The following is a 27126-nucleotide window of genomic DNA, read 5'->3' on the forward strand; positions in this document are numbered from 1 at the left end:
GCCGGCCCAGCGGCCCGGGCGCCCGGCGACGCACGCCGTCCCTTCCGCGTCTACGGAGGCTGAATGGTGCCACAGTACGCCCAGGACTCGATCGAGGGCGGACCTGACCTGCCCGAGGAGCCTCAACAGTCACTCAAGCGGCTCCGCCTCTTCTGCCGCCCAATCCGCCGCGCAGCCGGCGGGAGGACGCGTGCGCTGCTGGGGCGGATCGGCAGGAGCGAACCGGGCATGCGTAGAGCGCATGGCCCCGCCCATCGCGCTAGGCGTCGGCGCGACGACGCATGCGCGCGCGCCCCGGCTTTAAGGGCTGTGGCGGCCCCGGCGGTTCAGTCGGCTCGTCAGCCGGCTTCGAGACGCGGCCTGGGGTGCTTGCGGCCATGGCGGCGGAGGAGGAAGTGGAGTCGGGGGACACCGGCCAGGGGTGAGAACGGACAGCTGGGGTCCCGGAGGAGGGGAGCTGGGGAACTGGCGAGGAGGGGCGGGGCGGGGGCCGGGGCTCCCTAACCCTTGATGCCGGAAACTTAGGGTACAGAGAACAAGCCTGGAAGTGATCGCTCACCTCCTACTTGGCATCGGCCTTAGCTAGATTGTGCTGTCCCTTTTTGCTTTGTGCTTCTCCGATTAGTTGCCCTGGCTTTCCTGGAGAAGTGCGCGCGCGCATCTACACTCACACGCACACTTATGGTGTGTCCCAGGAGACCACGACGTGTAGGACACTGCCAGGCCAGGCGGGAGGGCAGCTGTGTGCTGCGGAGCTCTGTGATGTCTGGGCAGGCTGAGTTTATTTTTCCTACCTGTACCTGACCTTCACGCACGCCTGAGTAGAGGACTAGTTCCCTGCGTGAAAAGAAATCTTAACTACCACGAAGATCATTGCTTTACTTTCTGCCTAGCAATGGATACGAAAGTAAACTTCTGTATCTCCCCCTCCTAAATGAAATGTTTTGGCAATTGTTCGACTTCAGCTGCCCGGAGAAATTCTGATAGGAACTAAGATTTCTACTAAATCGTGGAATATGGGATATTATGAAACAGGGGTGTCTGGGAAGATGACAAAGAGGAAAGTTGTGAAATGCGAGGAACTAGTTTTGAGTTTTGTTTCTGTGTTGATAGACTTCCTTGTTAGTTAAAGTGGGATGTCAAACGTCCTGGGTGGCAAACAAGAACCTGACTGGTACTTGTGTGTCCATCAGGTGAGTCACGTATTTGGCTCTGAGATTCCTGATGAGTGGCTCTTTTGTCTTGTTACCGAGCTTGGGAGATGAGAGCACCACCGTGGTTTGATGGCTTAGGGTCGTGGCTGAAGATCGTCAAGAGCGACCCTGTGGAAAGTCACTAGCAGTGGGCCACCCATGGCCGTGGCACCCGGTGGCCTCCCTGTGTTCTTGGCAGTGTCCGGGATGGTGTGGCCTTGGAAACTGTATCCGGTAGCCCCTGCTCCCACTTGGGGGCTCTCGGAATGTGGTCATATTCAACCTAAGGTGCTACTAGGTGTGCTGGGTACCAGTGTCCCTGCCCCCAGCACAAAGCAGGGCTGGGTCAGACCCCCTCCCCCAAGGCATCTTCCCCAGGTCTTTGCTGTTTTCTCCTGGATTTGGACTCGTATTTGACTTTTGTTCTCGGTGAAATTCCCTAGCCATAAGACAACTGAGGGTTCAGGAGGAGCAGTTAGAGCTGCGTGGTGAGTGTTAGGGTGGAGAAATTGGAGGTGGCAGGCAGGACCTCTGGCAAGGGACAGGGTCAGGGAAGCTATTTAGGATGCAGCACCAGAGATGGACTCCTGGCTGTGCTGTCAGGAGAGAGACAGAACAGACACACCTACCTCTGTGACTGCTGCTGCCATGCAGGACTTCGTCAGCAGGAAGGCCAGCTCCACTGCAACCCCAGAACCGTGAACCAGGATGCTTCAGTACTTCTTTCCTTTGTAACTTGCTCAGTCAGTGGCTTTGTCTTACTTGCAACCAAAACCAGACTGATACAGGTGGGAGAGGAAACAAGTGTGAAATAGTCCTCTGATAGCTTTCTGCAGCCTCTTGTTCTTGCCTGCCCCTTGTGGTTCTCAGTGAAGCTGGCACGGGCACACCCACCCAAACCCAGGGGCCAGTTTGCTTTCCACACCCCAGCCTGCTCAGTTGCAGTGCAGTTGCGGAAGCCTAGGGTAACCAGAGTGGAGTAGACTTCTGTGAATGGCTGTGAGGTTAGCCAGAGAATTATTGCCAACTGAGTTAAGAGGAAAGTTACCACACCACTGCTCATTTGTAGGGTAGACCATGACATAGGGGTTTGCAGTGGTGTGCTGGACTTGGTTTGTCCTGGGAAGCCATTGGTGAAGCTTCAGTTTTTCAAGCGGCTGCCAGCTTGAAATTGGGAGTATTGACATTCTAGAAATGCCATATATAAGGGTATTACTACAGGTAAGTGTATTACTAAAGGTTTTTCTTTCTTCTTGCTGCCTCAGTTGGTTTGCTAACATCCTACTGAGTTTACTTTTAGAGTTTGAAGAAGTTGTTTCCTTGGAGATAGAAATATTCTATCTTTTAAAAAACTGTGCCTTTTTCCTGCCTGCGATCTCCCTCCTGTAACCCTTGCCCCAGGACTTCTTAAAAATCAGGAAACTCTACTCTGGGATGTTGAAGCTGGAGGATCACAAGTTTGTGCAGCTTAGTGACTTAGCTGTTTCAAAATTTAAAAGAACAAGGACTGAGGATGTTGCTCAGTGTGAAAACCCTGAGTTCAGTACTAGTACTTGAAAAAATTAAATCAGAGCTTTTTGTCTTGCTCAGCATTTATCCTTCTTGGTTCCTTTTCAGTGTTTGATACCATAATGATAGGTGCTTCTTTTTGATACTGTTTTTAGACATTTTTGCTCACACAACATTTTGCTTCTTATCTTACGTGAAACCAACTTTTGGTTGCTTTTATTATCTTCTTTTAACTATTTTCTAAATGTAGACATTCTCCTAGATTCTATTTTGATCCTTTTTCCGTGTTTTATTTCATATTGAAATAATACTGAAAGCACTGTTCTTTCCCTTAATTTCCCTATGTTTATTAGGGTAATTGTATTCTCTCAGTCATCCACAGTATCAACTGTGACATTATTGACTCCTCTGCACTGCTCTATTGCCCCTGAGTACCAAATCTGGTGCCACCAAGCCAGCAGATTCCAAGCGGACATCACCTTTGGGGCCCCACTGTAACCCGGGAACCTGTTGGTTCACTCTTCTTTCCGCTCCCCTGATAATTACGTTTTGTAACATGCCTTCCATCTGCCTCATTTCATTAGTTACTTTATCTTTCTGAGAGGAACGTCCTTGTTTATAGCACAAGCCCTTGTATATCACATATACAAGGGCTATAGTCTGTGTCCAAAGCCTGATGTGGAGCTCTGGGGTTCTGTTGGTCTATACTGGAATGCATGTTTCTTAGACATATTCCCTCACCCTCCTCCCATTTCCTCATGGTTTGGTTCACATTATTTTCTTACTTCAAAGCATATGGTGACCTTCCTTCTGTAAAGGTCCATGATATTTTTCTAAACTTTCTTTACCACACTTTAATTAATATTTCCTAGTATAGCGACCTGCATATTTGTTTTTCCAGCTCATTTACAACCCATTTTGCCTTGCCCAAATCCCAAGGGGCTTTGTAAATAGGAAGTATCAGTAAATTTTTATTAAACACCTCAGCTGTTAGAAATTTATGCTGACACATGCTGTAAGATCAGAAATCTAGTGAATTATGCAGTTTGCAGGTGTGTGAACTAAATTTCATCTTAAGATATTCAGAAAAGTTTGTAGTTAGGACCCTGAGCTTAACTGGGCTTTAACTAGGATGGAGAGGATTGTTTCTGGACCTGAGATGCAGCAACCTATGCCTCCCTGTTCTTTGCGCTCTCAAATTCCACTCACAGGCCAGCAAGTGCAGACTTCAGTCCTGTGACAAACCACTGGTAAAGTCCAGGGCAGTCCAGTTCACTGAAAACAACTGGATGGGAGGTTTCAGAAATGCAGACATCTCTGAGTGAGTCCTTAAAGGCTGGCCTATATTATGATAATAGCTATTGTGAAACTATAATTTATTTAAAAATAGCCTTGAGCAATCACTAGATTTGTAGTTTGGCCTCTGTCATTCCCCACTCCTGATTGTGAGTTATGAAGAAAATTGTTTAGAGACCTGACTTGATTAAAATAATAACTGAGTGTGAGACTCAAGACTTTTAGTTTCATTTTCTGTATTCTCACTGAATACACTTATTTTAAAAGGAGCACAAAGAAAGGTTCCTTTGCCTTGGTAAGGAGTGGCTGCTTCAGGTTTGCTGGAGAAGGAGGTCCTGTGTCTGTGTCCTGGTCTGGCTGGTGAGGGGAGCCAGGAAAAGATGGAGAAAAATACAAGGACAGAGTGCGGGTGGGCAGCTTGCAATGGGCCCGTGTTGTCATTCATTTGGTGATCAGTGATAGCGTGAATCATTGCAGTGTGTTATCTAAAATAAAATGTTACGTTAGTCATTTATAGTTATATGAGACATAATCTGGTTTTTGCTTTCCCAAGAATGATATTGAAGAAGTCAGCTCCCCAGAAAGAAGGCCTTTAGTTGTGTTACAGTTTTCAGTTTGGAAGTTTTCAACCATTCACTGGTTGAGGAATAATTTCAGAGAATTACATATATCCATACCTCTAGTTATTTAGATCTTTATAATAAAACTAAATGGTTTTTATTAATGAGCTTGAATACTGTGCTTAGGTTGGTTTATAGAAAATGGTAATAAACATGATCCCCCCTCCACTGTATCAGGATAGTGATGGAGATTATTTTACACAAAATAGTAATAGATTGAAATTCTCTTTACTTATAACCTAATTAGAAATGTTATTGTAAGTGACCAAGAGCATGTAGAAATTGGCCAGATTTCTGTATATTTCCTTCAGAATACTTTGAAACCTCCTTCACTGTTTCACAATATTTATGGATTGTGTAATCCAGGTTTAGTAATACTATAGATAATCAAGTGCCTTGTAGAAGAAAACAAGATTACCAGGAAAAGTAAATATTAGTGGTGCAGCTTACAAGTACAGTGTTAGTAATACTGGAAAAAAAAGAGAGAGGAGAGAGACAGAGAGAGAGAGAGGGAGGGAGAGACTAGGTAGACTGTTAAGGGGAAAAAACTGGTGTCCACCTCTTAAACTCGGGATACTTAAAGTCAGTCTCAGGGCTGCAGCTGTAACTCAGTGGTAGAGTGTTTGCTTAGTACTACAAAAATAATTAATTAATCAGAGATGTTTTAAAAAATCAAATTCTTAGATAAATATGCTTTCTTAATATATTGGTACTGTGGTCTTTTAAAGCTTTTCTCACTGAAAAGTCTGCTCGCTAAAATTTTCTCAGTTTCCACACTAGTGATTACAGAACAAGAAACTTCTTGTTTGGTTCTGTTGATTAGGTGCTCAGCACTTGATAATAAGGTCAGTGCCTAGCTGTGGAGCTAGGGAGAGAAGCTGGCAGTGTTCGCGCTGTGCCGTCCTGGTTTTACAGATTTTTACTTGGGAGAGCTACTGTCCCTATGGTGATACAGTGAATGGCTTTTTTTTTTTTTTTTTTTTTTTTTTGGTATTGTATTGTGACCCTCTGCCCTCTTCTGAAGTCTGGCTCTCAGAAATGGATGGTAGTTCTTATTGATTATCTGCTTAGAGAAGTTAGGTTTTGCTTTTTGCTTATTTTCCAGTGCTGTGAGGAGGGAAGCCTGTGTCCACTTCACTGTTTCATAGCGAGGTCCTGCAAATGCTTACCTTAAATTCTATGAACTCACGAGTCCTAGCCTTCTGCCTCCTGAGCCTGGGAAGGCCAGACAGCACCTACTGTCACTGAAGCTCAGTGGTCCCTCTGCAGGCGAGGTTAATGTACCCCAAGACAGGACACAGCTGAAGCAATCCGGGTTTGTGGAAGAGGTGTGGAAACTCTTGAACAAAGGGCAGTCGGCTGAAAGGTGAGGGCAGAGCTGGCCTTCCAGGCTTTGGAAATGTTCCCTGGAGCTGTTCTGGGTGTTGCAGTGGGTCCTGCAAGTAGTTCTGAGCCGGAAGTAGGATATAGTTTCTGCAGAGCCTGGGAGCCAGGTGTTAAAGTAGACATTAGGGGAAATGTGTTCTCTCTCCAGTTCTGCTAAGAATGAAAATGTTTACTGTGTTTTGTTAAATATGGCATTTTTTGAGTGTAAATATTCTTTGGAAATTGTGGAAAACTACTGTCTGCTTTGGTGGAGAGGCTGCTGGGAAACCTTGAGGAAAGGTTGGGGCTCCTTGTGTGTGAAAGAAGAGCCCTCGCCCCGTCATGCTCTCGACTTGCAGACTGTGAGTCAGGCTGGTCCATCGGAGGTGGAATCGAGGGACAGATGGCCCTGTCCTGCAAAGATGGTATTGGCGCAGGCGGTGCCATACTAGAGATAGGTAATGATTTGTACACAGCAGGTATTCAGAGCCTGAGTAATGTTTTTTAATGAAATGTTTTTCTTAAAAGCCTGAAACGGATTGTGTTGGGTTTTCTTTGTCCCAGCTTGTCTGTGATACCAGTTGGAGCCATGGTAGATTGCAGTTCATTTCACATTATTTTTTTGGCACTGACCTCCGATTCTCTCTGGGAAGGAACCATGCCATAGTTTGGGGGCTGTTTGCTTAGGAAAATCAGTGACTGAGTTGCAGGTAATTTCTATTGGTTGGTACAACTGCATATATTTACTGTCAGATTGAGGCCAGATGTGTGTCAGGGACAGAAGAGCTCTGCTTTGTCATAGCTCACCATGTAAGCCTCAGAGGATGCTGAGATACTCGTATTTTAATTGCCTGTTAACTGCTTTTCTCAACAACTAAAAACCTGCAGAATGAGTGGGAGATGAATCGCTGAGGCCTGGAGCTCTTTTTCCCAGAGAATGTAATGTGGACACGGGTCAGACCTCGCCTTGGCTTCTGAGCCGGGACAGCATCTCAGGGAAAGTGAGACGCTCTGGGCAGAGGTCAAGGGTGGGCAAAGCCATCGAGACTGGTGATGCAGGCAGTGCAGAGGGCAGGGTGCCAGGGCTGTGGACCGCATGCTCTGAGCAGTGACAGTGGATACCACCTCAGCCGCCTCCGGAGAGCTGGGGGCTCAGAATCCAGTGCCTAGTTCCTGTCTGCTGTCATGTCCTGGCTGTGTGCCCTCCTCACAGCTGTCCTTCCTGCTGGAGTCACAGGTGGGGGGGGGGCAGGGGAACCCTGGCCTTACACCTTCCTTCTGTCCACCCAGCCTGGTGGACACGGATGTGCTCCTGGCCACATCTTCTTGTCTCTGTTGCCATTACTAGTGCCTTGGGTCAAGCCCTGGAGTCTGATCTGGAGTCTGCAGCCTCCCCGAGCTGGCCTCACCCGGTACCTAGCCTTGCGACCTGGTCCCCTGTGTTTGGCCATCTATGTTGTTCTCTTCCTCTGCCCTTCGCTGTTCTGTTTTTCTGTTGGTAGTTAACCAGTTTGGCCTGCACACGACCAACTCCTTTTTGAAGCTTTTTATTTCAGAGTTGTAATGAGGCTTGATCCCCTCAGTCCCCGAAGTACATGCCTTGAGAAGCTGCCTCTCAAATGAAGCTAGTGGGGACCCTCTGCACCGACACCTGGGAAGCTGCATCCCACCCTGGTGATGCCTTCTCTCTTCTTCTTCGGCTCAGTCTGTAGCCTCTCCAAGGACGAGGTGACCTTTGCCATCTTCTTGTAGGCCACAGGCTGCTGAAGGGTCTTTGTCCTAGCTGTTATCACGGGACTTTGCACTTTGTGGCTCACCTCTGTCCCCATAGCTGATAGCATGCAGGCACTTGGTTCCCCTGCTGCTTTTCTTCCGATCCCCATACATAACAACTGGATTTTGTGAGTCACCAGTTTGCATTTTGTCTTCTGCACTCTAGGTCAGGATGGCTGGCGGGTTGGCTTCCGACCTGGTGCCCTACATCTCCGCTGCTCCTGAAAGAAGCTGAAGAGAAAATGTTAAAATGTAAGGCTTCCTTCTCACTTACCGGGACTGTTGGCTCAAGTAGACTTGGTAGATCACCTCACCCTGAAGCTGGAGATCTGGCTCTGTGGCGTGTTAGTTATTGGCTAAAGAACTATTTCTTCGGGGCTGGGGATTTAGCTCAGCGGCATAAGCGCCTGCCTTGCAAGCAGGCAGTCATGAGTTTGATCTCTGGTACTAATAAAAAAGAAAAAGACAAAAAAAAAAAAACCCCAAAAAAACTGTTTCTTCTTCCACGCTGTCAACAGGTGGCAAAATGTGGGCAGGGTGGTGATTCTTGACCTTCTCAGTCTCAGGCTGTTGTTAAACTTCAGTTAGGGGGGCCCTACGGAGCTTTGCTTGTGGCTATCATTACCAGTATTTACATGTTAGAAGAAGTCTAAACTAAGTAACTGGAAATATGTTAATGTATTAATTTATTTGAAAATAATAGTAACATAACCGTTGCAGGTTAATTTAACCTAGTGCTTGTTTTAAATAGCATGTTTGTTTAATTATATATATTATACATTGTTTACTTGTTTGCACATCTCTTTAGTGTCTGACTTAATATAAGTCAGGTGAGTTGTCATACCTGTCATATCTTTCAATCCCTTGGGTAATCACTTATCAGTCATCTCTGGAAAACTTCACTGTACACTCAACAAAATAAGAGTGGAAAGGAAAACAAAGTTTAGTATTGTTATAAAAACAATTTTGACCTCAAAAGATCTCAGGGACTACACACACACACACAGTGTCTCCAAACTACATATTTTGAGAACAGATTCTAGATCTCCTAGCATCTTGCACAGTAGAACAGGTACTAGACCGAAACCAGTAACCTGGTTTAGGCCCTCATCTGTTACCAGGCCCCAGGAGCTCAGCTTCCTGTTCTTCCTGTAGCATAAAGGGGTAGAGTAATCCTTCGGATTCTTTCTGGCTCTAGCATTTTAGGGATGTATAATTCTGCATTTATATTGGTGTGAAGGTTTTTTTAAACTAAAATTCTTTTGGGCACTGACACTTATCTACACTTCTGTCAAAGCCCTCGAAGGTATCAGTGGGCATAGGTCTCTAAGCTGTGGTGTCCACTGTCCAGTTTTGCTCTGTTGCTGCAGTTCTTGGACGTGACGGCTTTGCATGTGCAGATGTTTGCTCGTACCTGTTTTGTCCTCTTCCCATAATTGATGTTCTCATTTGTACATGCAGTGACTCAGGAGTGAATGACCATAACTGGACGTGTACTCAGGAAGGGGTAATTAGCCACCTTACATCAATTTTCAGTATGAGAATGAATTTCTCCTCACTCCATGTACCTGGATAATGTTGTTCTCCACAAAACCAACCAGGTTGTTAACCAAAAATAAAAATTCTCATCTGGAGGTGAGAAGGGGCATGAGATGCTCAAGTCATGCATTTAGGCAAGCGCTGATTCTCTACTCCAGTGTTGGGGATGAAAAGGAGTGAGAATTGTCCCCACTCCAGGATCCGACAGGAAGTGGAGTAGCTAATGGGGTAGGTGAGCTGTCTCCTCAGGGTACTGATCATTGTTAGGGAAATTTGCAGGCATCTGTGTTCAAAGGCTGAAGTGACTCGGCTTGGAGCTAGTGCCCACTCACTTCAGTTCCAGACGCTTAGCTTTTCCCCTACAGAGGCACATAGGATTGTTAATATTCTGAATATATGCTGATTTCCTCTTTCTGCCACTGTGTAAATACCAAACCTGAGGTCGTTTCTTTGATTAAAAGGCAGAAACAACTGGTTCTCCACATTTGGCCCCTGCAGGTGAATACACACAGTTAATTAAGGGGTACATCTAGAGTGTAGTTTTTCCGTTGCATTATGGCTTGTGTTTAAATGTCCCCCCAAAGCCTCCTGTGGTCAGAAGTGGCTGGGTCCAGAGTGTGTGACTGATTCGTGGTGCAGTGCTGGGAGTAAGGGTGTGCATTACGGAGTGGTTCATGACTGGTTTAGCACCGCCCTAACCCCAATAGTCTGAATAGGATAAAAGGGGCAGAAAGACACTGCACAGTCCCTTCAGTGCTGTGAACGGTTCTGTGTACGGCCCTCTGTGAAGCCACCCCTCCTGGGGCCAGCTGATCATGGTTGAAATCTCTCCAGACTGTGAGCCAAATAAATCTTTCTGCCTTTGACTTTGACTGTCAGGTGTTTTGTCTCAACAATGAGAAAAGTAATTTCTCTTCATCTTTAGGTAATTTTGGGTACTGGGCTTTAGACAGATAGCACTGAATGCAAGTTAAGAACGTTAATCTACAGGCTTGTGATTATTTGCATTTTCTGGGTGATCGTTGGACTTGAATTTGGGCTACCTGATGCCTCATGCTGAGCCATTCCTAGTCACCTTAATCCGTTTTTTCTACTAAGCTTTCCAATGACTCATGGTCTCAGTTGTGTTTAGTATGCATACCATTAATCCCTCCCTAAACTCACAATGCTTCTTGATTTGAGTCTGACTTCAATCTTCAGTGCTTACTTAGTTCATCAAGTGTTTTCTATCCTTGGTTACTGGCTGCAAAGCCAGAAACATGAAATGGGGATCCAGTGACCCCAAGTCCAGCTCCAGTCACTGGTTCCTTCACGTATGGAGAGGGAAAAGGTCAGGTAGTGACGCCAGAGCCTTTGGCCACAGGTGATTGAGGTTTGCCTGAGGTGGATTTTTCCACTTAGACAGAAACATGGTCTTTTAGAATTTCTCGATTCAGTAAAATAATGTACTGTTTTGGGGGGTGATATAATAAAGACTAAAATCATACAATGGAGTACCAAGTAGATTTTAGGGTATTACATTTTGGTTGCTGTGAGAATACTTTCCTCAGAAAGCTAAGCAGAATTTCTCTTTTGTGTTTTTATTAGGTGTCCCCTGCATTTACCAGAAAGAACCTGTTCTTATATCTAATGGAAATAAAATATGGACCCTAAAGTTCTCTCAGAATATGTCAGATAAGACTCCGCTTGTCCTCCTACACGGCTTTGGAGGTGGCCTCGGACTGTGGGCTCTGAATTTCGAAGCTCTTTGCACCGACAGGCCCGTCTACGCTTTTGACCTGCTGGGCTTTGGACGGAGCAGTCGGCCCAGGTTCCACAGCGACGCGGAGGAGGCAGAGAATCAGTTTGTGGAATCCATCGAAGAGTGGAGGTGCACCCTGGGGCTGGACAGAGTGATCTTGCTCGGACACAACCTGGGGGGCTTCCTGGCTGCTGCCTACTCACTCAAGTACCCGGCGAGGTGAGTGACGGTGGCGGAAGCGCAGAAGGTTGGCTGTGGCACCCAGGCTGTCACCTCTTCTTTCCTGTTTGATGGTTGTTAGTGACCAAGCCTTCCAGGATAGCCGTTCTCCTCGAGGCCGTGTAGGCCAATGGCCACGACCGATGGCTGTTTTCCTAGCTAAAATAATGGTAGCAGGTTTTCCTGTTAAACTGCTATACACTGATAAGTCTGGTAAAGGACTGTACACTTGTTATTAAGAATTGCATGAAGTTTATCCATAGTTTAAAACTTTAAATAACAAATATTATGGTATTGTTTATTGGTATTATCATCATTAATCTGTTTTCCAGCAGGCTTTTCCTTCCTAACTTTTCTAAATAATTGTAAGCTATTCTGGAAACCAAAAGATTAGAAGTTAGACGATCTAACCCAGTGGTGGTGAACTTATGGCACACGTGCCCAGTGGACCATTTGTGTCATTGAAGCTCCGCAAGGTTCACCATTGCTGCTTCCAGCCCTCGTGTTGTCTTTGTGACTTAGAGTGAATTGTGGATCTGTCTAAAGTTTGGTTCCTTCAGAGGGTACTGGTCTTTTAGGTGTTGTGTTCTTTGTTTAGTTTTGTTTTGATATTGGAGTCTAAACTCATGGCCTTGTATGTACTAGACAAGGGCTCTATCACTGAGTTGCATCCCCAGGCCCTCTTTTTTTGATTTGAGGCAGGGTCTTGCTAAGTTGTCCTGGCTGACCTTGAACTTTTAGTCTTCCTGCCTCAGCCTCCCAAGTAGCTGGGATTATGGGGTGCACTACGGCCCCCATAATCCCCATAATTCTGTGGGTTTGGATTTTACTGTTCCCTAACCTTCTCATTGTGGAACTCTTTTTCAGTCATCGGATTAATAATGTTTGTTTCAAAATCTTGCAAACATTACGTTTTTTAAATATTCTTTTGTGTCATGCTGCTGCTTGGAGTGGGGGTCACAGTTGAGTGTGAAGTAAATAGAAGTAAAACATCTTTGTTTTACTCATGTTTTGGGGAAGAAATTAAAAAGTGAATGCCAGCATCTGGGTGTTGCCAGATATTTCCCCACCAGTGTTGGTCTCATGAACTGCAGCACTGCAGTGAGGTCGATCCTGAGAGGGGGTAAGCCTGGGGGGAGTCATTCTGTGGGTCCCTGAGCCCCAGCAGCATTGCCTCACCAGACCCTGGACATGGCTCCACAGGTGCTCCATGTTATAACATGGGCCCCGGTATAAAGTCCAAGGAAACAAGAGTCCAAAACTTAAGTAGCAAAGGCTTTATTGAGCCAGTCCTGGCGGCACAGTCTCTCCTGGATCGACCCAAAGACTGCGCGCCCAAGACTGGGGAAAGGGGTTTTTAGAAGTAAGGGAAAGTGGGGGGAAACCTGTGAGGCCATTAAACCTGTTGACCTGCATCTGGAAATTGTATTGCTGTCCACTTAGCTCTGACAGTCTCGGGAGTTCCTGGTGTTGCTCAAATTACTCCCATCCTGCAGACTGACATTATCTCAGAGTGGCACGTCTGCAGCAATATTTGGAGAAGAAAGTGGAGAGTTAATTATCTCAGGACAGCTTGTCTTTGCTAGTGAGTGCGAAGGGGTCACGAGTTATGAGATGCTGGAACTTAAGTTTTACAAAGATCTGATATCTAACTTATTTGATACATGCAGAACAAAAGGAAAGCACCAATCGGGGTTTGGGCCATAGTATTACCCGGTAATTTCTCTTAAGCTAAGCAGTTCTTAAAATTGGGGCCGGCTCATTTTATGACAGATCATCACCGGGTCGGGGAGAGGTCACCAGAAACCCAAATTCTTTATGGCCCAGATAGGTGGGTGGGGGGAGGCAATAAGGCGCGCTACAGAACAGGAAAACGGCAGGTATCTATCTTGTGGGAAAAGTAACTAAGGTTAGGTAAAAAGGTTAAACTCATACGCAAATCTCCCTGCATATAAACAAGTTACTTCAAACAATGTGTAAATTAGTGGGCCTTCTAGTCTTCTTTAGTTCTTTAGCGAAGAATAGAGGCGCCTAACCGTGATTAACAACCCTTGTTAGCTTGTTTTAGCACCACTCTTCTTGTTTGTAGAGAGGGCTCTGGTTAACATCTCAATTAAGTGAAATTCTTGCAATTCTTTACAGGGGAGAGTATTGCTCAACATATCAATTGGGTCACTTAACATATCAGTTAGGGAAAAAAAAAACATTTAGTAAGCCACGGTACAGGTTTGCTATAATACACAAAATGATGAAGCTACTTTCTTAGAGTACAACACTCAGAGTGGGTGCACCGGTCCTGTCAATGAGCAGACCTGTTCTTTCAAAAGAATATAATTGTCTCCCCTGGGTTGGCGTTTTGGGATTATTCTCTTTTACTGTGCCTCACGTTTAGTGACAGTACCTGGCTGTATGTATGAAGGAGGAAAAGGAGGTGGACACGTCCTGGTGGAGACCTCGCAGCTGTTGAGAGAGCGGCCTCCCCTCGGTAGTTTTTCTGAATCGGGTTTATTATGCCTGTCCTGTGAGGTTGATGTCTGGTGCTTGCTCAGAAGAAACCAACAGGTGATCCTGGTGACTAAATCCTGTCTCTTGATGATGTTCGATGGTGAGATTGGCTTTTGTAGTGGTCAGGTGCTCTGAAGAGATGGGGAAGCTCCTCGGGTGCAGAAGGGGCCTCTTTATAAAGGAGAACAGCAAAAGGATCTAAATCAGAGCGGTAATCCTCATCGCCCTGACCACAGGTTAGAGAACGGTTACCCAGTGTCTGTAGCTACTACCAGAAGTAGCCCCAGAGGACTGCACCAGGGACCCCCCAGAGAAGAATAATAAACAGATAGGAAAATGCTCGAAGTAACCAGTGCATCTCAAGTCTTCTGGTCGCCACCGAAATATCGTACTCTGCCAAGGCCGTGGGGCGCTCACCCCTGCATTCGCAGCCTCTCTATGTCTCCCTCTGCAGTCGCAGGCGAATGGAAGGGGAAAACAAAATCCACAGGGTTTGAGTTGTTCAGACTTGGTTACATAAAACTGAAATTATTAAACACAGTCAGTGTCAGCACAGTGGCACACTCTGCATTTTCAGCCATCCCAGCAGCTGTCACTGCACAATGGGGGATGCCCCTGGGGGAGGTCTGGCCCTCAGTACATCTTCAGGCCAGTGGCATCTCAGGTGTGGCGCAAGGTGCATGAGCAGGGTTGCAGCATCTACCCTAACTGTCATGTGCATCATTTTCTTGACCTGGGTAGCATTTTTATTGTGCTTTCATGAGACTTAAATGAATCTTAGTGTTTCTGAGAAATGCGCAGGCAGAAGCTGTGTGGGGAGAAGGAGGTGCTGGAGGCCTGTGGATAAGAGGCCACCTGGACCTGGTGTCTGGCACCAGTATACTGGGAAGCGCCACTCGAGCTGCGGTCTCAGAGGGCAGTGCCATCTGGGCAGTGGGAGGGTCTTGTCCGTAGTACGACAGGAATCTCACGGGTTGTATGCTGAGCCTGAATGGCCAGTGTGGCTGTGGGCAGGATCTGGGACAGCTCAATGGTGACTCGGGGAGGACACGCCCCATCCTCCTGCCCAGGACAAGCTCGATTCATCTCAGTCTCTGCTCCACGTCCTCTCGGCAGAGATATGCCTGTAACTTCTGCTGGAGATGAGTGTGTTGGGTCCCAGATGGATGGATGGGTGGCTCCCTGGGGAGTGTTCTGGCCCTTTCTGTGAAGCCGGCTTCAGAAGGCGGAGCATGCAGGCAGTAGTAGTGACAGCTAGGGCTACTGTCACTTTCTTCCAGCTGTGTGCTCAGTGTTTTTGGTCAAAATCTTTTTCCCTCTGGTTCTTGCTGCTCAGAAGCCAACACTAAGACTATCAGTATTTTACAGGTGTTTGCTGTAAACTAGGGAAAAAGGAGGTTGTAGAAACTCGTAGCTTGGAAAATGTTTAGCAAGAGATCCATCCTGGTTTGTCAGAGTAGGCTGTGTCCAGAAACTTGCAGGTTTCTGGTCACTTTAGCCTAAATGCATTGGAGATTTGAACCTGCCTCAGTCTCTTTACCACCTCTGCAGGCCTGGGCCGAGCAGCTCCATCTGTACCATCTGTACCTGGGGTCAGAGGTCTTGCAGTCGTGGCCCCAAGTCTTCTCTTCCTGGAGTGTGGAAACACCCAGGGCTGATTGCGCGTTGGGACACCTCCTTGGCACTGACCAGAGTTCTTTCTGTACCTTTTCCTTGTTTCTTGTTTTTAGAGCTCTCTGTACCTTTTGGTTCTGGGATTGGTCTTCACATTGTTTTTAGCTGGGGCTGATGGAATCCCAGAGCCAAGTTTACAAACCCAGTCAGCTCCAGCATGCCACCGGGCCCTTCCCTGCACCTCACAGCGGGGCTTTGGGGTGGTCTTTGCCATAAAAGCAAACAAAACAAAACAAATAAAACACCCTTTGCAGTCTCTTTTCTCTGCAGTCTTTGGAGATACTTTCATGGAAGACTTCTCAGGCTATGAATACATGGAGTGTGCGGAACTCTCCTGCCTCATCTGTCTGCACTGGGATTCTTCAGCAGCCTAGGCCTCTGCTTCCAGGATGGGTTAGGCGGGAAGCCGCTCAGTGGCATGCTGGCGTCTGTCACACTGGCTTGGGCCCTGGTTCCAGCTGCCTTGTGCCTTGTGCCTGGATCAGCTCACAGAGTGTGTCTCAGCTTCCTTCCCATTGGCGAGGGAAGACTGTGGGGTTCTCTGGGGCCAGCAGAGCCCTGGGTGTGCTCGGAAGCTTTCTGTTTGAAAAAAAAAAATGAACTTACCCTTGCCTGTATCAGCACTGGTGTAACATAAGCAGTGATGGCACCAGCATGTGCTTCCCTCTTGGCCTCTGTGTCTCAGTTATGACCGCGCAGAAGGACTTGGAACCCTTGGCTGACACTGTAGAGCATCAGGATGATGATGGTGCCTGTAGAATCTTCCCGAGGTCCCTAAGCATGTGCAGCACTTTTACAGTTCCAAGTTTTCTTCATCAAGAACAAGATTCATAAGATGGGAAATCAAAGCTGTTCATGGCAGGAGACCATGCTGCCTGAAGGTGGAAGGGGCCCTTTGGCTGGTCAGGAAGGACTCGGCAAAGCCTCAGGAGCTGCAGGTTTCGAGGTCTTGGTTGGAGCCGGCGGGACATCCTGTCTCCCCAGAGTCCATCCTCCCATGCGAGGACCGTGCCTGCAGCCTGTGTGTGCAGACCTGATCGTCCTGTTTGTGGAAAGGGCATTTCATTTCCTTTCGAACCCACATGAAGCCCTGGCTTAAGTTTTTAGAACGACTGATCTAGAAGACATTATTATGGGTATGGGTATCCAGGTTATTTTGGGAACATGGTGCTTGGTCTTGGCTTGGTTCTGCAGCGTGAGGTACAGGGAGCTGTTGGTTTTGTTCGAGTGGTTGATCAGCTGCTAGAGGGTGGCTTTGCTGAAGGAACAATTCTGTGCCACACCTTCGCCCCTCTTTTGTGACCCGCAGTTGGATATATTACAAATAAAGACCTCTCTACCACAGAGTGCTCAAATCCTCCTGGGTCTTAAGACTTCACCCAGGGCCAGTGTGACGCAGCTGCTCAGCAGTTTTATCCTCTTTAATGTAGATGTTTCCAAAGGCGGGCCCTTCGCCCTTAAGGATAACCATGTTAGCTTTGTATAGTCTCAGGGTGAACTACCAAATGAACCTTGGTCTGTTCTCCCCCACAGGGTCAGTCATCTCATTTTAGTGGAGCCCTGGGGTTTTCCTGAGCGCCCAGACCTTGCTGATCAGGACAGACCGATCCCCGTTTGGATCAGAGCCTTGGGAGCAGCGCTGACCCCCTTCAACCCCCTGGCCGGCCTCAGGCTCGCAGGCCCTTTCGGTGAGCACCGCCTCCCCGGGAGGCGGACCTAGCACGGGTTTGGCCTCAGAAAGCGCGGACACCTTTCCTCCGTCCAGAGCACAGATGGGAATGTGTGCGTGTGGAGAGCGCTTGTCTGTCCGTGGCGATAGTGCAGCCGCTAAGTGTAACATAAACCTCCGCTTCGGTGTCTCCTGCTGTACAGGTCTGAGCCTCGTGCAGCGCCTGAGGCCTGACTTCAAGCGGAAGTACTCATCAATGTTTGAGGATGACACCGTGGCAGAGTACATCTACCACTGCAATGTGCAGACGCCCAGGTGAGGGGGCCGGAACCTGCTGTATCTGCTTTAAGCTTCTCTGTTTGGAAAATGTGTTAGTAGCCCAGATTTTTATCAGTAGTTAAATGGAAAGGGCAAATATCTAATGCAGCTTTTTCTTTTTTTTAAACCCAAGATTCCATGTCTGCTAGACATGCTGTATCCCCAGCCCCTTTCTAATGTTTTATTTTGAGACAAAGGCTCACTAATTGCCTGTGATCTTCCTGCCTCAGCCTCCCTATTAGCTGGGATTGCAGGTGTGTGTTGTACCCAGAGTGTCTGATCTTCAGAGTTACTCATCTATTCATAGAGGGCCCACTACAGCAAATCCTGGGCAGAACTGAAGAGTGGGGTAGGCTTTCTGCCCCTAAAGCACCGGTGGGTGAGGTGAGGCAGTGTTACTCTTAGGAATCTAAGAGGCAGCCCTGCACGAGAGGCCATGTTACTCACCACCGTGCAGCTTTCCCACTTGTGCGGGGCGCAGCTGCAGTGGGGAGAGGGGCTGGATGGGAACCAGGCAGGCCAGACACGGTCATTCACAGCCCTGAGCTCGGGTGGGGCAGAGCTGACCTGGCCCTGGAGCCCCGGGAGGAGCAGCAGGAGGGCAGAGACAAGCCGCCATGTGCCAGGCTCTGTGGCTTCCCCGGGAGCTGGTTCCGGTTCTGAGCAAGATGGAGCCCTGTGTTTGGACACTGCCTCTAACATGCACTCTGGGTGATGCAGGTGCAGATGGGGCTGAGGTCCATGGAAGGGCCACCTACTCTAGGATGGGGACCTGGGCACAGGCGGGCTTCGCCCTTCCCCTCCGTGCTTCTATCAGAAATGTGTCCCCCTGCCTGCTGTTTGCACGGACCGAGGCATGGGGCTGCCTGGGCAGGTGGACCCTTCCGCCTTCGGGTGAAGGGGGTGGGATGTTAGGAGCAGGCTGAGGTCTGGACCTAGTCAGTGGGCTCTGGTGATTGGACCCCTGGGCTATGCACCTGCCTGCCCTGTAGTGTTCAGGCCATCGAAGTTCTGGATCTTGTCCCTGCACTGCTGTGTAGCTACCCTCTGGGCTGCCTCTGGGTCCCTGCCTCTGAGCATCCATGCGGGGTGGTCCTGATGTGCTGCCTTTCCTGTGCTGGGCTCAGTGTCCCCAGCAGGCGGTTCTGAGCAAGGCCTTGTCCTGAGTGACCCCAAGGTCGGCAGAGCGGACCCTTCCTGGTGTGTAGGAGACCGCAGGATCTAGGCTGCTGTCCCTTGACACTGGGTCTGTGAACCCATGGAAGTTGCTTTCTGGCGTCAGTTTGGAAAGCACATTTAACTGTCCCCAAAAAAGTGAAGTACTTTAATGGCTGAAAAATGAGGGTGTTTCAGTTGGAAGAAGAAAACTAACCCAGCAGAGCACACAGCAGCTCCTCTGCTGTCTCCTGGGAAGCTCTGTGTTTCCACAGAGATTTTCCCCAAACCCTAGGGAGGTGGTGGGGGTGCGGCTCGGGGGAGCAGCCAGTGGGGCCTCCGTCTGCTAGAGCCCCACACCTCACTTTCTCTCCCTCCAAAGCGGCGAGACCGCCTTCAAGAACATGACGATCCCCTATGGGTGGGCAAAGCGGCCCATGCTGCTGCGCATCGGCAAGCTGCACCCCGACGTGCCCGTGACTGTGATCTTCGGCGCCCGCTCCTGCATAGATGGCAACTCAGGCAGCAGCATCCAGGCCCTGCGGCCGAAGTCCTACGTGAAGACCATAGTGAGTGCAGGGCAGGGGTTGGGGCAGAGTGCAGCTTGGGGGATCCCGGGGCCAGGCCTGAGTCGCCCTCCTCCCCTGGCATCGCCCACAGCCTCGGTCAGAGCCTGCTGACCCCGGGGCAGGGAGGTCCTCTGAGCCACCTATGTCCTCCATGTGCCCAGCACAGCCCCTTGCTGAGGCTGACGCAGGGAGAGGTGCCCAGGGCCTCCCACTGGCCACAGCCCACTCCATAGCAGTCACTGCAGACTGGGCTTTTAAATCTCAAAACTGCAGTGAGAGTCGGCAAATTTCTCTATTTACCCCCTGATCTTACTGCTGCAGGCCCTTAGCGTTCCTACAGATCGTTGGTCTCACCCCCTCACAGCTTGGGGTTTTATGGCGACCACCCTGCGGTTTTTCAGCAGCTCGGGTAACACAGCTCCCCATGAATGCTCACACTGACCACGGCCCTGTCCCTCACCAGGCCATCCTTGGGGCGGGACATTACGTGTACGCCGACCAGCCCGAGGAGTTCAACCAGAAGGTGAAGGAGGTCTGCGGCTCGGTGGACTGAGTGGTGCCACCTCCCCTGGCGCCCGGTGGCGGACACAGCTCCTTGGCGGCGACCCAAGCAGTGACCTGGGGCCAGCACCCAGGAACGTCCTCTGCTGTGCCCGGCTTGGTGCCGTCGGGTGCCTGCGTGCTCAGCCCGTCAGTGCCTTCTAGGAGAGGTCCTTCCCTCGCACACGGTCGGCACCCAGGACCTCTCCACCTTCAGTCACTTTAAATAAAAGGTTGTGTGTTCCTCTGGTAAAAAATTGTACTTTTTAAACCAAGATTGATTTTTCATTTTTACCTAACTCTGCAGTGAAGTACTTTTCTTGGTGTGATGTACCCTGCCAGTTTAAAGGAACGATTTCTGGGTCTCTCGTGCCACCCCTGTAAGGGTGCACTTTGTTTTCCAGCGGTGTTTATCCTTCTCGTACCTGATGCCTTCATCCAGGTGTGCTTTTATGTGAAGGGGTCGGTGGGCTGCAGCCTCCGTTGCTGAATGCAGTGACCAGCCAGGCTTTCAGGGAAGGGCCGGCTCGGTCCCTGCGGGAGTTGTTCTCGCTGTTTCATCCTTCAGACTGCAAACCCTGGTCAGGGTCTCTCCTGACTAACGACCCTGCAGCAGTGCAGTTCCTTGGCCCCTGCGTGTGTGGCGCAGTCCTGTGTTTGTAAGGAGCAGGATGCTAACACTGCAAAGCCTTAACCACAGGTCGGTCCCTTTCCTTCCACTCAACGTGACTTCCAGGAGCCAGCGGCTCAGTAGGTGGCACAGGTTTGCTCCCTTACGAGGACACCAAGGCTGACCTCCAGAAGCTGAATCTTATATTTTGTTGAAATTTAACTCTTGTATGTGCTAAAACTGGGTTATGTTTTTACCACTAAAATATAAAATGAGGTAGCACTGGCATTTTTACTGAGTACTGTGTTGATTGAATCTGTAACATACTTGAAGTTATAATCAACCCTTCTACCATGTTGACTGCACTATTTGACATAACTTCTGTCAAGTGTAGCACTTTTTTTTGCAGTTTTGGAGTGAGGAAGACTGAAACTGTGAAAGGTCTCCCTGTGGTAAAAGCTGCTGTGGAAACTCTCTATGGAAGAAAATGGAATAGGACTGTCCCCTTTTGTTTTGTCACCTTTGCTTATCTGGAGCAAAGGCAGGTTCTGTAAATAAAAACAGTGAACAAATGATGCCCATGGCTTGGGTTTTGTTTTGTTTTGTTTTGTTTTTTTGGTACCAGGGATCGAACTCAGTACCTAGCACTTGCCAGGCAGGCGCTTATGCCACTGAACTAAACTCCTAGCCCATGGCTTGGGTTATTGCAATTTTCAAATGGTTCATTAAGGAATTTGCCATTTTGGCCCCTGTGTGTGATGCCCACTCTCTCTCTTTTAATTTTTGCCTGTTGGGTGGATGGCAGTTTTCCTTGTATAGGAGGGATTCTATGTGGGGCCCAGAGCTTGAGGGAAGTTCCTGGGTTCACTTACAAAAAACAGTGGCCCTGGCCACAGAGGCCTCATAATTCAGGAAAAGTCTGTACCCAAAGATCACATGAAACTTACTTTCCTGCTAAGTTGCTGTATTTGAAAGCTATTGTCAAACACTTTGTAAATTAGAGTTTCCTGTAGGGTGCACTGTATGTAATTTAGCAAAGATTGAGCTGGCAGTGAAAGTCATAACTCTAGAACTCTTGAGAATGCAGTGGGTGCTAAATACTCATTTTTTAAAATCCATGTCGGTATTTGATCCTGACTGAGTTACACACATTGTACTTTTGGCTTTTTGAGAATAAATTTTACCTGGTGTTTGCAGTGAGACTGTCTTATGTGGACGTTTGGCTGTGTCCGGCCGCACAGGGCTAGGGGCTGATGAGCACAGACCTTTGCCTGTCCTTTACCTGAGGACGGCATTGCTGCAGCTGCTCATACCTAGGCTGCTGCATTAACTTGGGAGAGGAAGGACAGGTCTGGAGTACCCTGTGTCTGCCAGCGAGCAGGCAGAGAGCAGAGGTGACGGCAGAAGGCCCAGTGGCCAGCTCTCAGGGAACCTCCTTGCCACAGCGGATGGTTTGAGTGACTGAAAAATGATGCGGGCAAAACAAGAACGTATGAAAACCCGTGAGATCACAATGCTTTGAACGAAGTGGTCAGCTTGGCGGTCACCAGGACACCCACTCAGCAGTAAAAAATCCCTAGTGGGAAGGAAGAGATGCTTTTCCTGACAGCTCTGTTATCGTGTTAATCTGATGGAGGGAGTTCTCCATGTAGAGCTCAGTACTAAGTGCCAGGGGCACGACAGGGTTAGGACGTTGTCATTTTTCTGTCCCACACCAAATCACAAGCCCAGGCTGCTGGAATGGTGAGGTGAAAAGTTAACAGGAACATTTTGCCGGGTGACTTGGTCTGATGACATCCGAACCTAGATCAACTGTGGCATTGCAGAGCCAGGGACAAGTAGATGTCACACGCCTCTGATACGTTACAGTAGCCAGAGCTCGGAACCACTCACAATGAATTATTGCCCAGAACAAACAAAATTGAACCTGAGTGTGATGGAGTTAATATCTAACAAGTTTTTTTAAAAACACTAGATTAGCTGGCCACTGTGATACCCACCTGTGATCCCAGCACTCTGGGAGCTGAGGCAGGAGGATTGCAAATTGGGGCCCAGCCTGGCCTACACAGCAGTTTAGCAAGACCTTGTCTCAGATAATAAATAAATGAAGCTCAGCAGAAAGGCCCTGTGTTCAAACTCCAGTCTCCTAAAACAGATTTTAAAAATCCACTGGGAGTTAATTAAGAAATACATCAAGATGCTAATCTGGAAGGTGGGAGGTTCCAAATCCAATTTCTTCAGCCGATCACTGCTGCAAAGTAAAAATGATTATTAAAGGGAATTAAAGGTTAAAAACCTTAAAAGATCTTGTATGCATCCTTATTTGAACAGAACTAACGTAAAATGACATTTTGAGACATTTAGAGAAAAGTTTAAGGACTAGGTATTGGATATTTTGTTTGAAACAGTGGTATGGTGGCTCTTAAACAGCCCTTAGCTGTTAAAAATCCACTCAAGTATTTTTGGTTGACTTTGCGATTGACCTTATGAGTTGGATTTAGCTGCATATAATCTGAGGAAGAAAGAAAACTGAACAAAACTGGGCAGGAAAAAGATTGATCCTGGGTGAGAAACACCTTGGAGTTTAGACGTCTACACTGGTGCATGTTTGAGAAGCTCCATAACACAGGCAGGCATAGTGGCGCACACCTGTAATCCCAGCCCATGGGAGGCTGAGGCAGAAGAATTGTCAGGAGTTTGATGCCAGCCTGGGCTACATAGTAAGACCCTGTCTCAAAGCAACAACAGCAGAACAACAAACTTCCTCATCAGAATTTACAGCATAACAGAATAGGAAGGAGAGATTGGAGGGTGCCAGCAGAGACAACTCCTAGAGGCAGATGAAAAGTAGAGGGCAGGAAACAGCTGGAGGGAAGGGAGAGGGATGTCTTGGTGGAGCGGCGTGGGGTGGAGGTTGCCCTGTGTGGAGCCATTTAGCAGTAGATCCTGCCTTACAGACACGGCACCGGTGTGCAGAGCGGCCTTGGGGTGTTCACCTTAGTATGGATTAAACCGCAGCATAAATTCAGAGCTGTGCGGAACATGTCCAGGGTACCCTTAATTAAAAAAAAAAGAATCCCAGCCTGCAGGATAGTTCAGACACCCACGCACACGCACACAGCATGCACACAGCGCGGCGGCTGAAGTTTGGGGAGGACCCCACACACATATGCTCACTCACAGCCCAGACGTCTGGGGAGCCAAACGCTCGAACGAGTTTGTTGACAGTGCTTCCCTTTGGACAGGGATGGGTCCTTCTGTTGTCTGTGCTTTTGTAAACTTTGGAGTCTTGCACGCTCATTGTATTTTAGTAAGCCTATAAAGATGGAGAAAAAACTCAGGATGTTAAGTTAGAACCAGCTAGAATTACTGTGCCAGCTCTCTGAGGACCGCCTGGCTTTACACTCCCTTCATTACCTTAGCTCCCAGATTTACACTTTAAACCAGGTGTAGCAAGCTGGCACCCGTCCACCCAGCACATGGGAAGCTGAGGCAGGAGAATTGCCATGAGTTTGAGGCCAGCCTGGACTACATAGTGAGGTCAAGCCCAACCAGAACTACACAGCATGACCTTGTCTTAAAACAAACAAATAAGAATGCTTTAAAGTTACTTTGTCAGTTATTTCTGAATGACATAGGTGAGGAATTTTATTCCAGCATGTATTTTAATCCTCAGAAATAGTTCTGTGTGTCCATGAAAGACTGCAGAGGTTTCCGTGAAGTGCGTGTGATAATCTGATCGTCCTGCTGGTGAGAGAAGGGCCCCCCTTGGGCAGATGTGAAGTCTGGAGTTCGGCCTGGATGCCACAGAGTGTGGCCTGGACACAGGGAAAGGCCCACTCCCTCCTGGGTGCAGTTGGAGAGGAGGAGCCGGAGCCCCCCAGGCAGGATGCAAACTACACCTCTCCAGTGTGTTTGCTAGGCTCGGTCACAGCTGTTCCCAGCTTTTCCTGGGGTGGTCTATCACTGGAATTTATATGGGACTAAGACGCCAGATACTGGCATCTGGAATGTCAACTGCCCCTGGTAGCCGGCCGGCCGTGTCCCCCACAGATCTCCCACCTTTCCTGAGACAGGATCTCACCAAGTCGTTAAATTCTCCAGGTTGGGCTCTTAACTTACAGTTCTCCTGCTTCAGCTTCCCATAGTGCTGGGATTACAAGCATGCCCCACCATGTCCCAGTGGGTTTTTGGTTTTAGACTGGGTTTAAAGCTGCAAATGGGGTCCGGAGGCAGCCTATCAGGGGACTTGGCCTAGTTCCAATCTTCTGAAACAAGTTTTCAGCAAATGGCTTAGATAAACAAGACAGATGTATGATTGTGGAGGTTCCAGGAAGGTCAGAATTCTCTCTCAGGAGTAAAGACTGTGTTTTGGAGCTGTTGAGGTTTAGCACACGTGCAGGGCTGTGGCATGGCTCAGGCACTGCTGAATTGAGAACGAGATACTTCAGGGTGTAAGACAGGCCACAGCTGAGGCCACCTGGAGGCTTTCTGGATGGTTTTCCTTAATTAGCAAAGACTGTTGCTGGGGGGGGGGGTCCTTGAATCCCTCCCAAGATCCTGCTCAGGTTTCCTCCATTGTTCACTCAGCTTCTTGCTTGTTCTGATTAAATATAGGCCACCCATGGTCAGTCTGCCAGCCGCTAGCAGAGTTACCGAACTCTATAGAGGATTTTAGCCCTCCTGGAGCCCTAGAGATCATGCCGCCTGTCTCATTCCTTTGAGCCTTCACCATGCACCTGGTTGGGGGTTGGGGAAGGTCTAGGAACAGACCTCCATCATCTGGGGTAAAGATGAAGAACTTCTCTGGACAGCCCATATTTACTCCACAAACTTTGGGGTGCAGGAAGAGGAGGGGATGAAAATGAAGTTGGAACGAAGGCAGTAAATCCCTCTGCTCTCTGAGGTGGGCAGCTCGATTGCTCTGAACGGGGAGTCAGCAGTCCGTGTCCCAGGCTGCCTCAGCCGCAGTGTTGTCTTGACTTAGGAGCACTGTGAATGAGCTTCGCCAACACAGGAAGCCAGGGGCTCTGTGCTCAGCAGCTGAGCCCTGCAAAGCCCGGGCTCCAACAGCAGCCAAACCTGAGTTTAGCTATTTTATTCATAGTGGAGTCTCCCCTCTACAGACAAGAGGAAAGGCGCTCAGATCATACCCTAAGTCAGGGCTTTCTTCTCTGATGTCTCCTGGATGGAAAGCCGGCTGGAGTCTAGCAGAGTTCTGGTCTCCCCCACACCCTGCAGCCACGGCCCTGAGCCATGGTCCTCCCTGTCTATATCCCTGTGTTGGCTCCTGCCTGCTTGTCCTAGTGTGTTCATTTTCTCCCCATGTTCCAGCGGGTGTGTCCCGACACTGAGAGTGGATTGACCCTCGTAGGCTCATACTGCATCAGAAGATGAAGTCCCGGCTCAGACTTGGGGAATCACTCTTCCCTCGTACCCCGACACCTGGCTAGGGAGAGGCTTTTCCATAGTGGAAGACATACATCATATTTCCCCAGTGCCTTGGTGACCATGACCAGCAAGCTGTGGACATTTCACTTTAGACGTATAGACGAGACTTAGGCAGCACAGGACGAGCTGGGCCATTTGTGCACCTGCAGGATGGGTGCACAACTGAGCTGGCATAAGCTGTGGCTTGCAGCTGGCATCTTGTCTAGAAGCCACCTCCCCAGAGCTCATAGGCCCCAAGTCTGCACAGGCTACAGGCCTCACCCTGCAGTTGTCACTCCAGGGGCTTGTGATATCTCCCCTGTCCTGTTCCCATGGCTGGCCCTGTCCAGTGCTGCCCAGGAATGGGCTGTTTGCTCATTGTGATCTCGGAGCCTCGGTGTGAGAGTTAAAATTCGGCAAACAAAAGAAAAACAGTGAAATGCCTGATCCTTAGCCACTGGGAAAATGAGTATTTTCCTCACACCTTTAGATGATAAAGCACACTGATATTCTTGTCCCTCGAGATCTTGGGGCACCGAGTACAGAGGAAGATGGGTGACGAGCCTGGAGCTCGGCAGCAATCTCGAAGACTGAACACAGCCCTCTGAGGTTCACGTTCACGCCACTGCTGGGAAAGTGGGGCTTGGAAATAGGGGGACATTGCTAATGAGGGGCTTATTTACTATGCAGGGACAGAGGAAGCGGGGTGGGAAAGTAGGAACATCATTGTCCTGCAACCTGGGCGATCTCTGACCTGGGCTGCAGTAGCCAACCATTAATTACACCCAGGAGCTGTCAGGCGGCTCCTCTGAAGTTTAGAGAAGGACGAAGCCCTCACCCCCATAGCAGACCCCACGAGGCCTACACCTACATTCAGCTGTGGGAAGACTCAGCCGCACTCAGTGTGGGGTGGCTGTGGTTTGCACTGCACCCACAAGCTACTCTTTTAATGTCCAGGGTGGATTAGAACCCAGTTCAGGTTCCCCAGTTCCTTTTGGTAGGCACACGGGGAGGATTCTCTGGTAGAGAGACTGAGCAGCAAGGACCCCTAGGAACAACTTGCTTCACCTCGAAATAGAGCGAGTGTCCATGGCAACTCCAGCATGGCCTTGGGCAGAGCCACACGGCTAAGCATGTGCTCATGACGCAGGGTAACAGGGACCTCCGAGGGGTTGACAGAGAGCATGCAGTTGGGAGTCTGGTGGGCGAGGGATGGAAAGATGTCATCTGGGGAACGGAGGACCGTGGCATCCAGTGGATGAAGATAGCGCTTTTGGAAAAGGGGCCACATGCCTTGCACACACCCGTAATCCCAGGGAGGCCGAGACAGGAGGATTGCAAGCTGAATTCTCACCTGGGCAATTTAAAAATAAACCTGTCGCAAAAAATGAAAAAGACTGG

General features: G+C 48.7%; 1 protein-coding gene across 3 annotated transcripts; it reads left to right on the top strand.

Annotated features, from left to right (window-relative positions):
• Nucleotides 1-48: 48 nt before the first annotated feature.
• On the top strand, nt 49-20870 carry Abhd5 (abhydrolase domain containing 5, lysophosphatidic acid acyltransferase). Of its 3 annotated transcripts, none has more exons than XM_003477012.5 (7): nt 268-421; nt 7923-8008; nt 10883-11255; nt 16968-17122; nt 17307-17418; nt 18959-19145; nt 19609-20870. In XM_003477012.5, the coding sequence occupies exons 1-7, from the start codon at nt 282-284 to the stop codon at nt 19696-19698; spliced, it is 1143 nt and encodes a 380-aa protein (XP_003477060.2). In that variant the 5' UTR covers nt 268-281; the 3' UTR covers nt 19699-20870. The 3 variants fall into 3 exon arrangements, with proteins under 3 accessions (XP_063117065.1, XP_003477060.2, XP_063117066.1); XM_063260996.1 differs by lacking the exon at nt 268-421 and adding an exon at nt 2392-2414; XM_063260995.1 differs by lacking the exon at nt 7923-8008 and having other exon boundaries at nt 49-421.
• Nucleotides 20871-27126: the final 6256 nt, after the last annotated feature.

Source organism: Cavia porcellus, unplaced genomic scaffold (assembly GCF_034190915.1).
Source record: "Cavia porcellus strain 051 isolate PalLab524CR breed Dunkin Hartley unplaced genomic scaffold, mCavPor4.1 scaffold_14, whole genome shotgun sequence".
NCBI classification, from domain to species: domain Eukaryota; kingdom Metazoa; phylum Chordata; class Mammalia; order Rodentia; family Caviidae; genus Cavia; species Cavia porcellus.

Excerpts from the sequence above, each read along its gene's own strand:
- Abhd5 (XM_063260995.1), top strand. The coding sequence starts at position 64 with ATGGTGCCACAGTACGCCCAGGACTCGATCGAGGGCGGACCTGACCTG. Across the intron at positions 17,123-17,306 it reads CAGGCTCGCAGGCCCTTTCG|GTCTGAGCCTCGTGCAGCGC; the intron begins GTGAGCACCGCC and ends CCTGCTGTACAG. Across the intron at positions 19,146-19,608 it reads AGTCCTACGTGAAGACCATA|GCCATCCTTGGGGCGGGACA; the intron begins GTGAGTGCAGGG and ends GTCCCTCACCAG.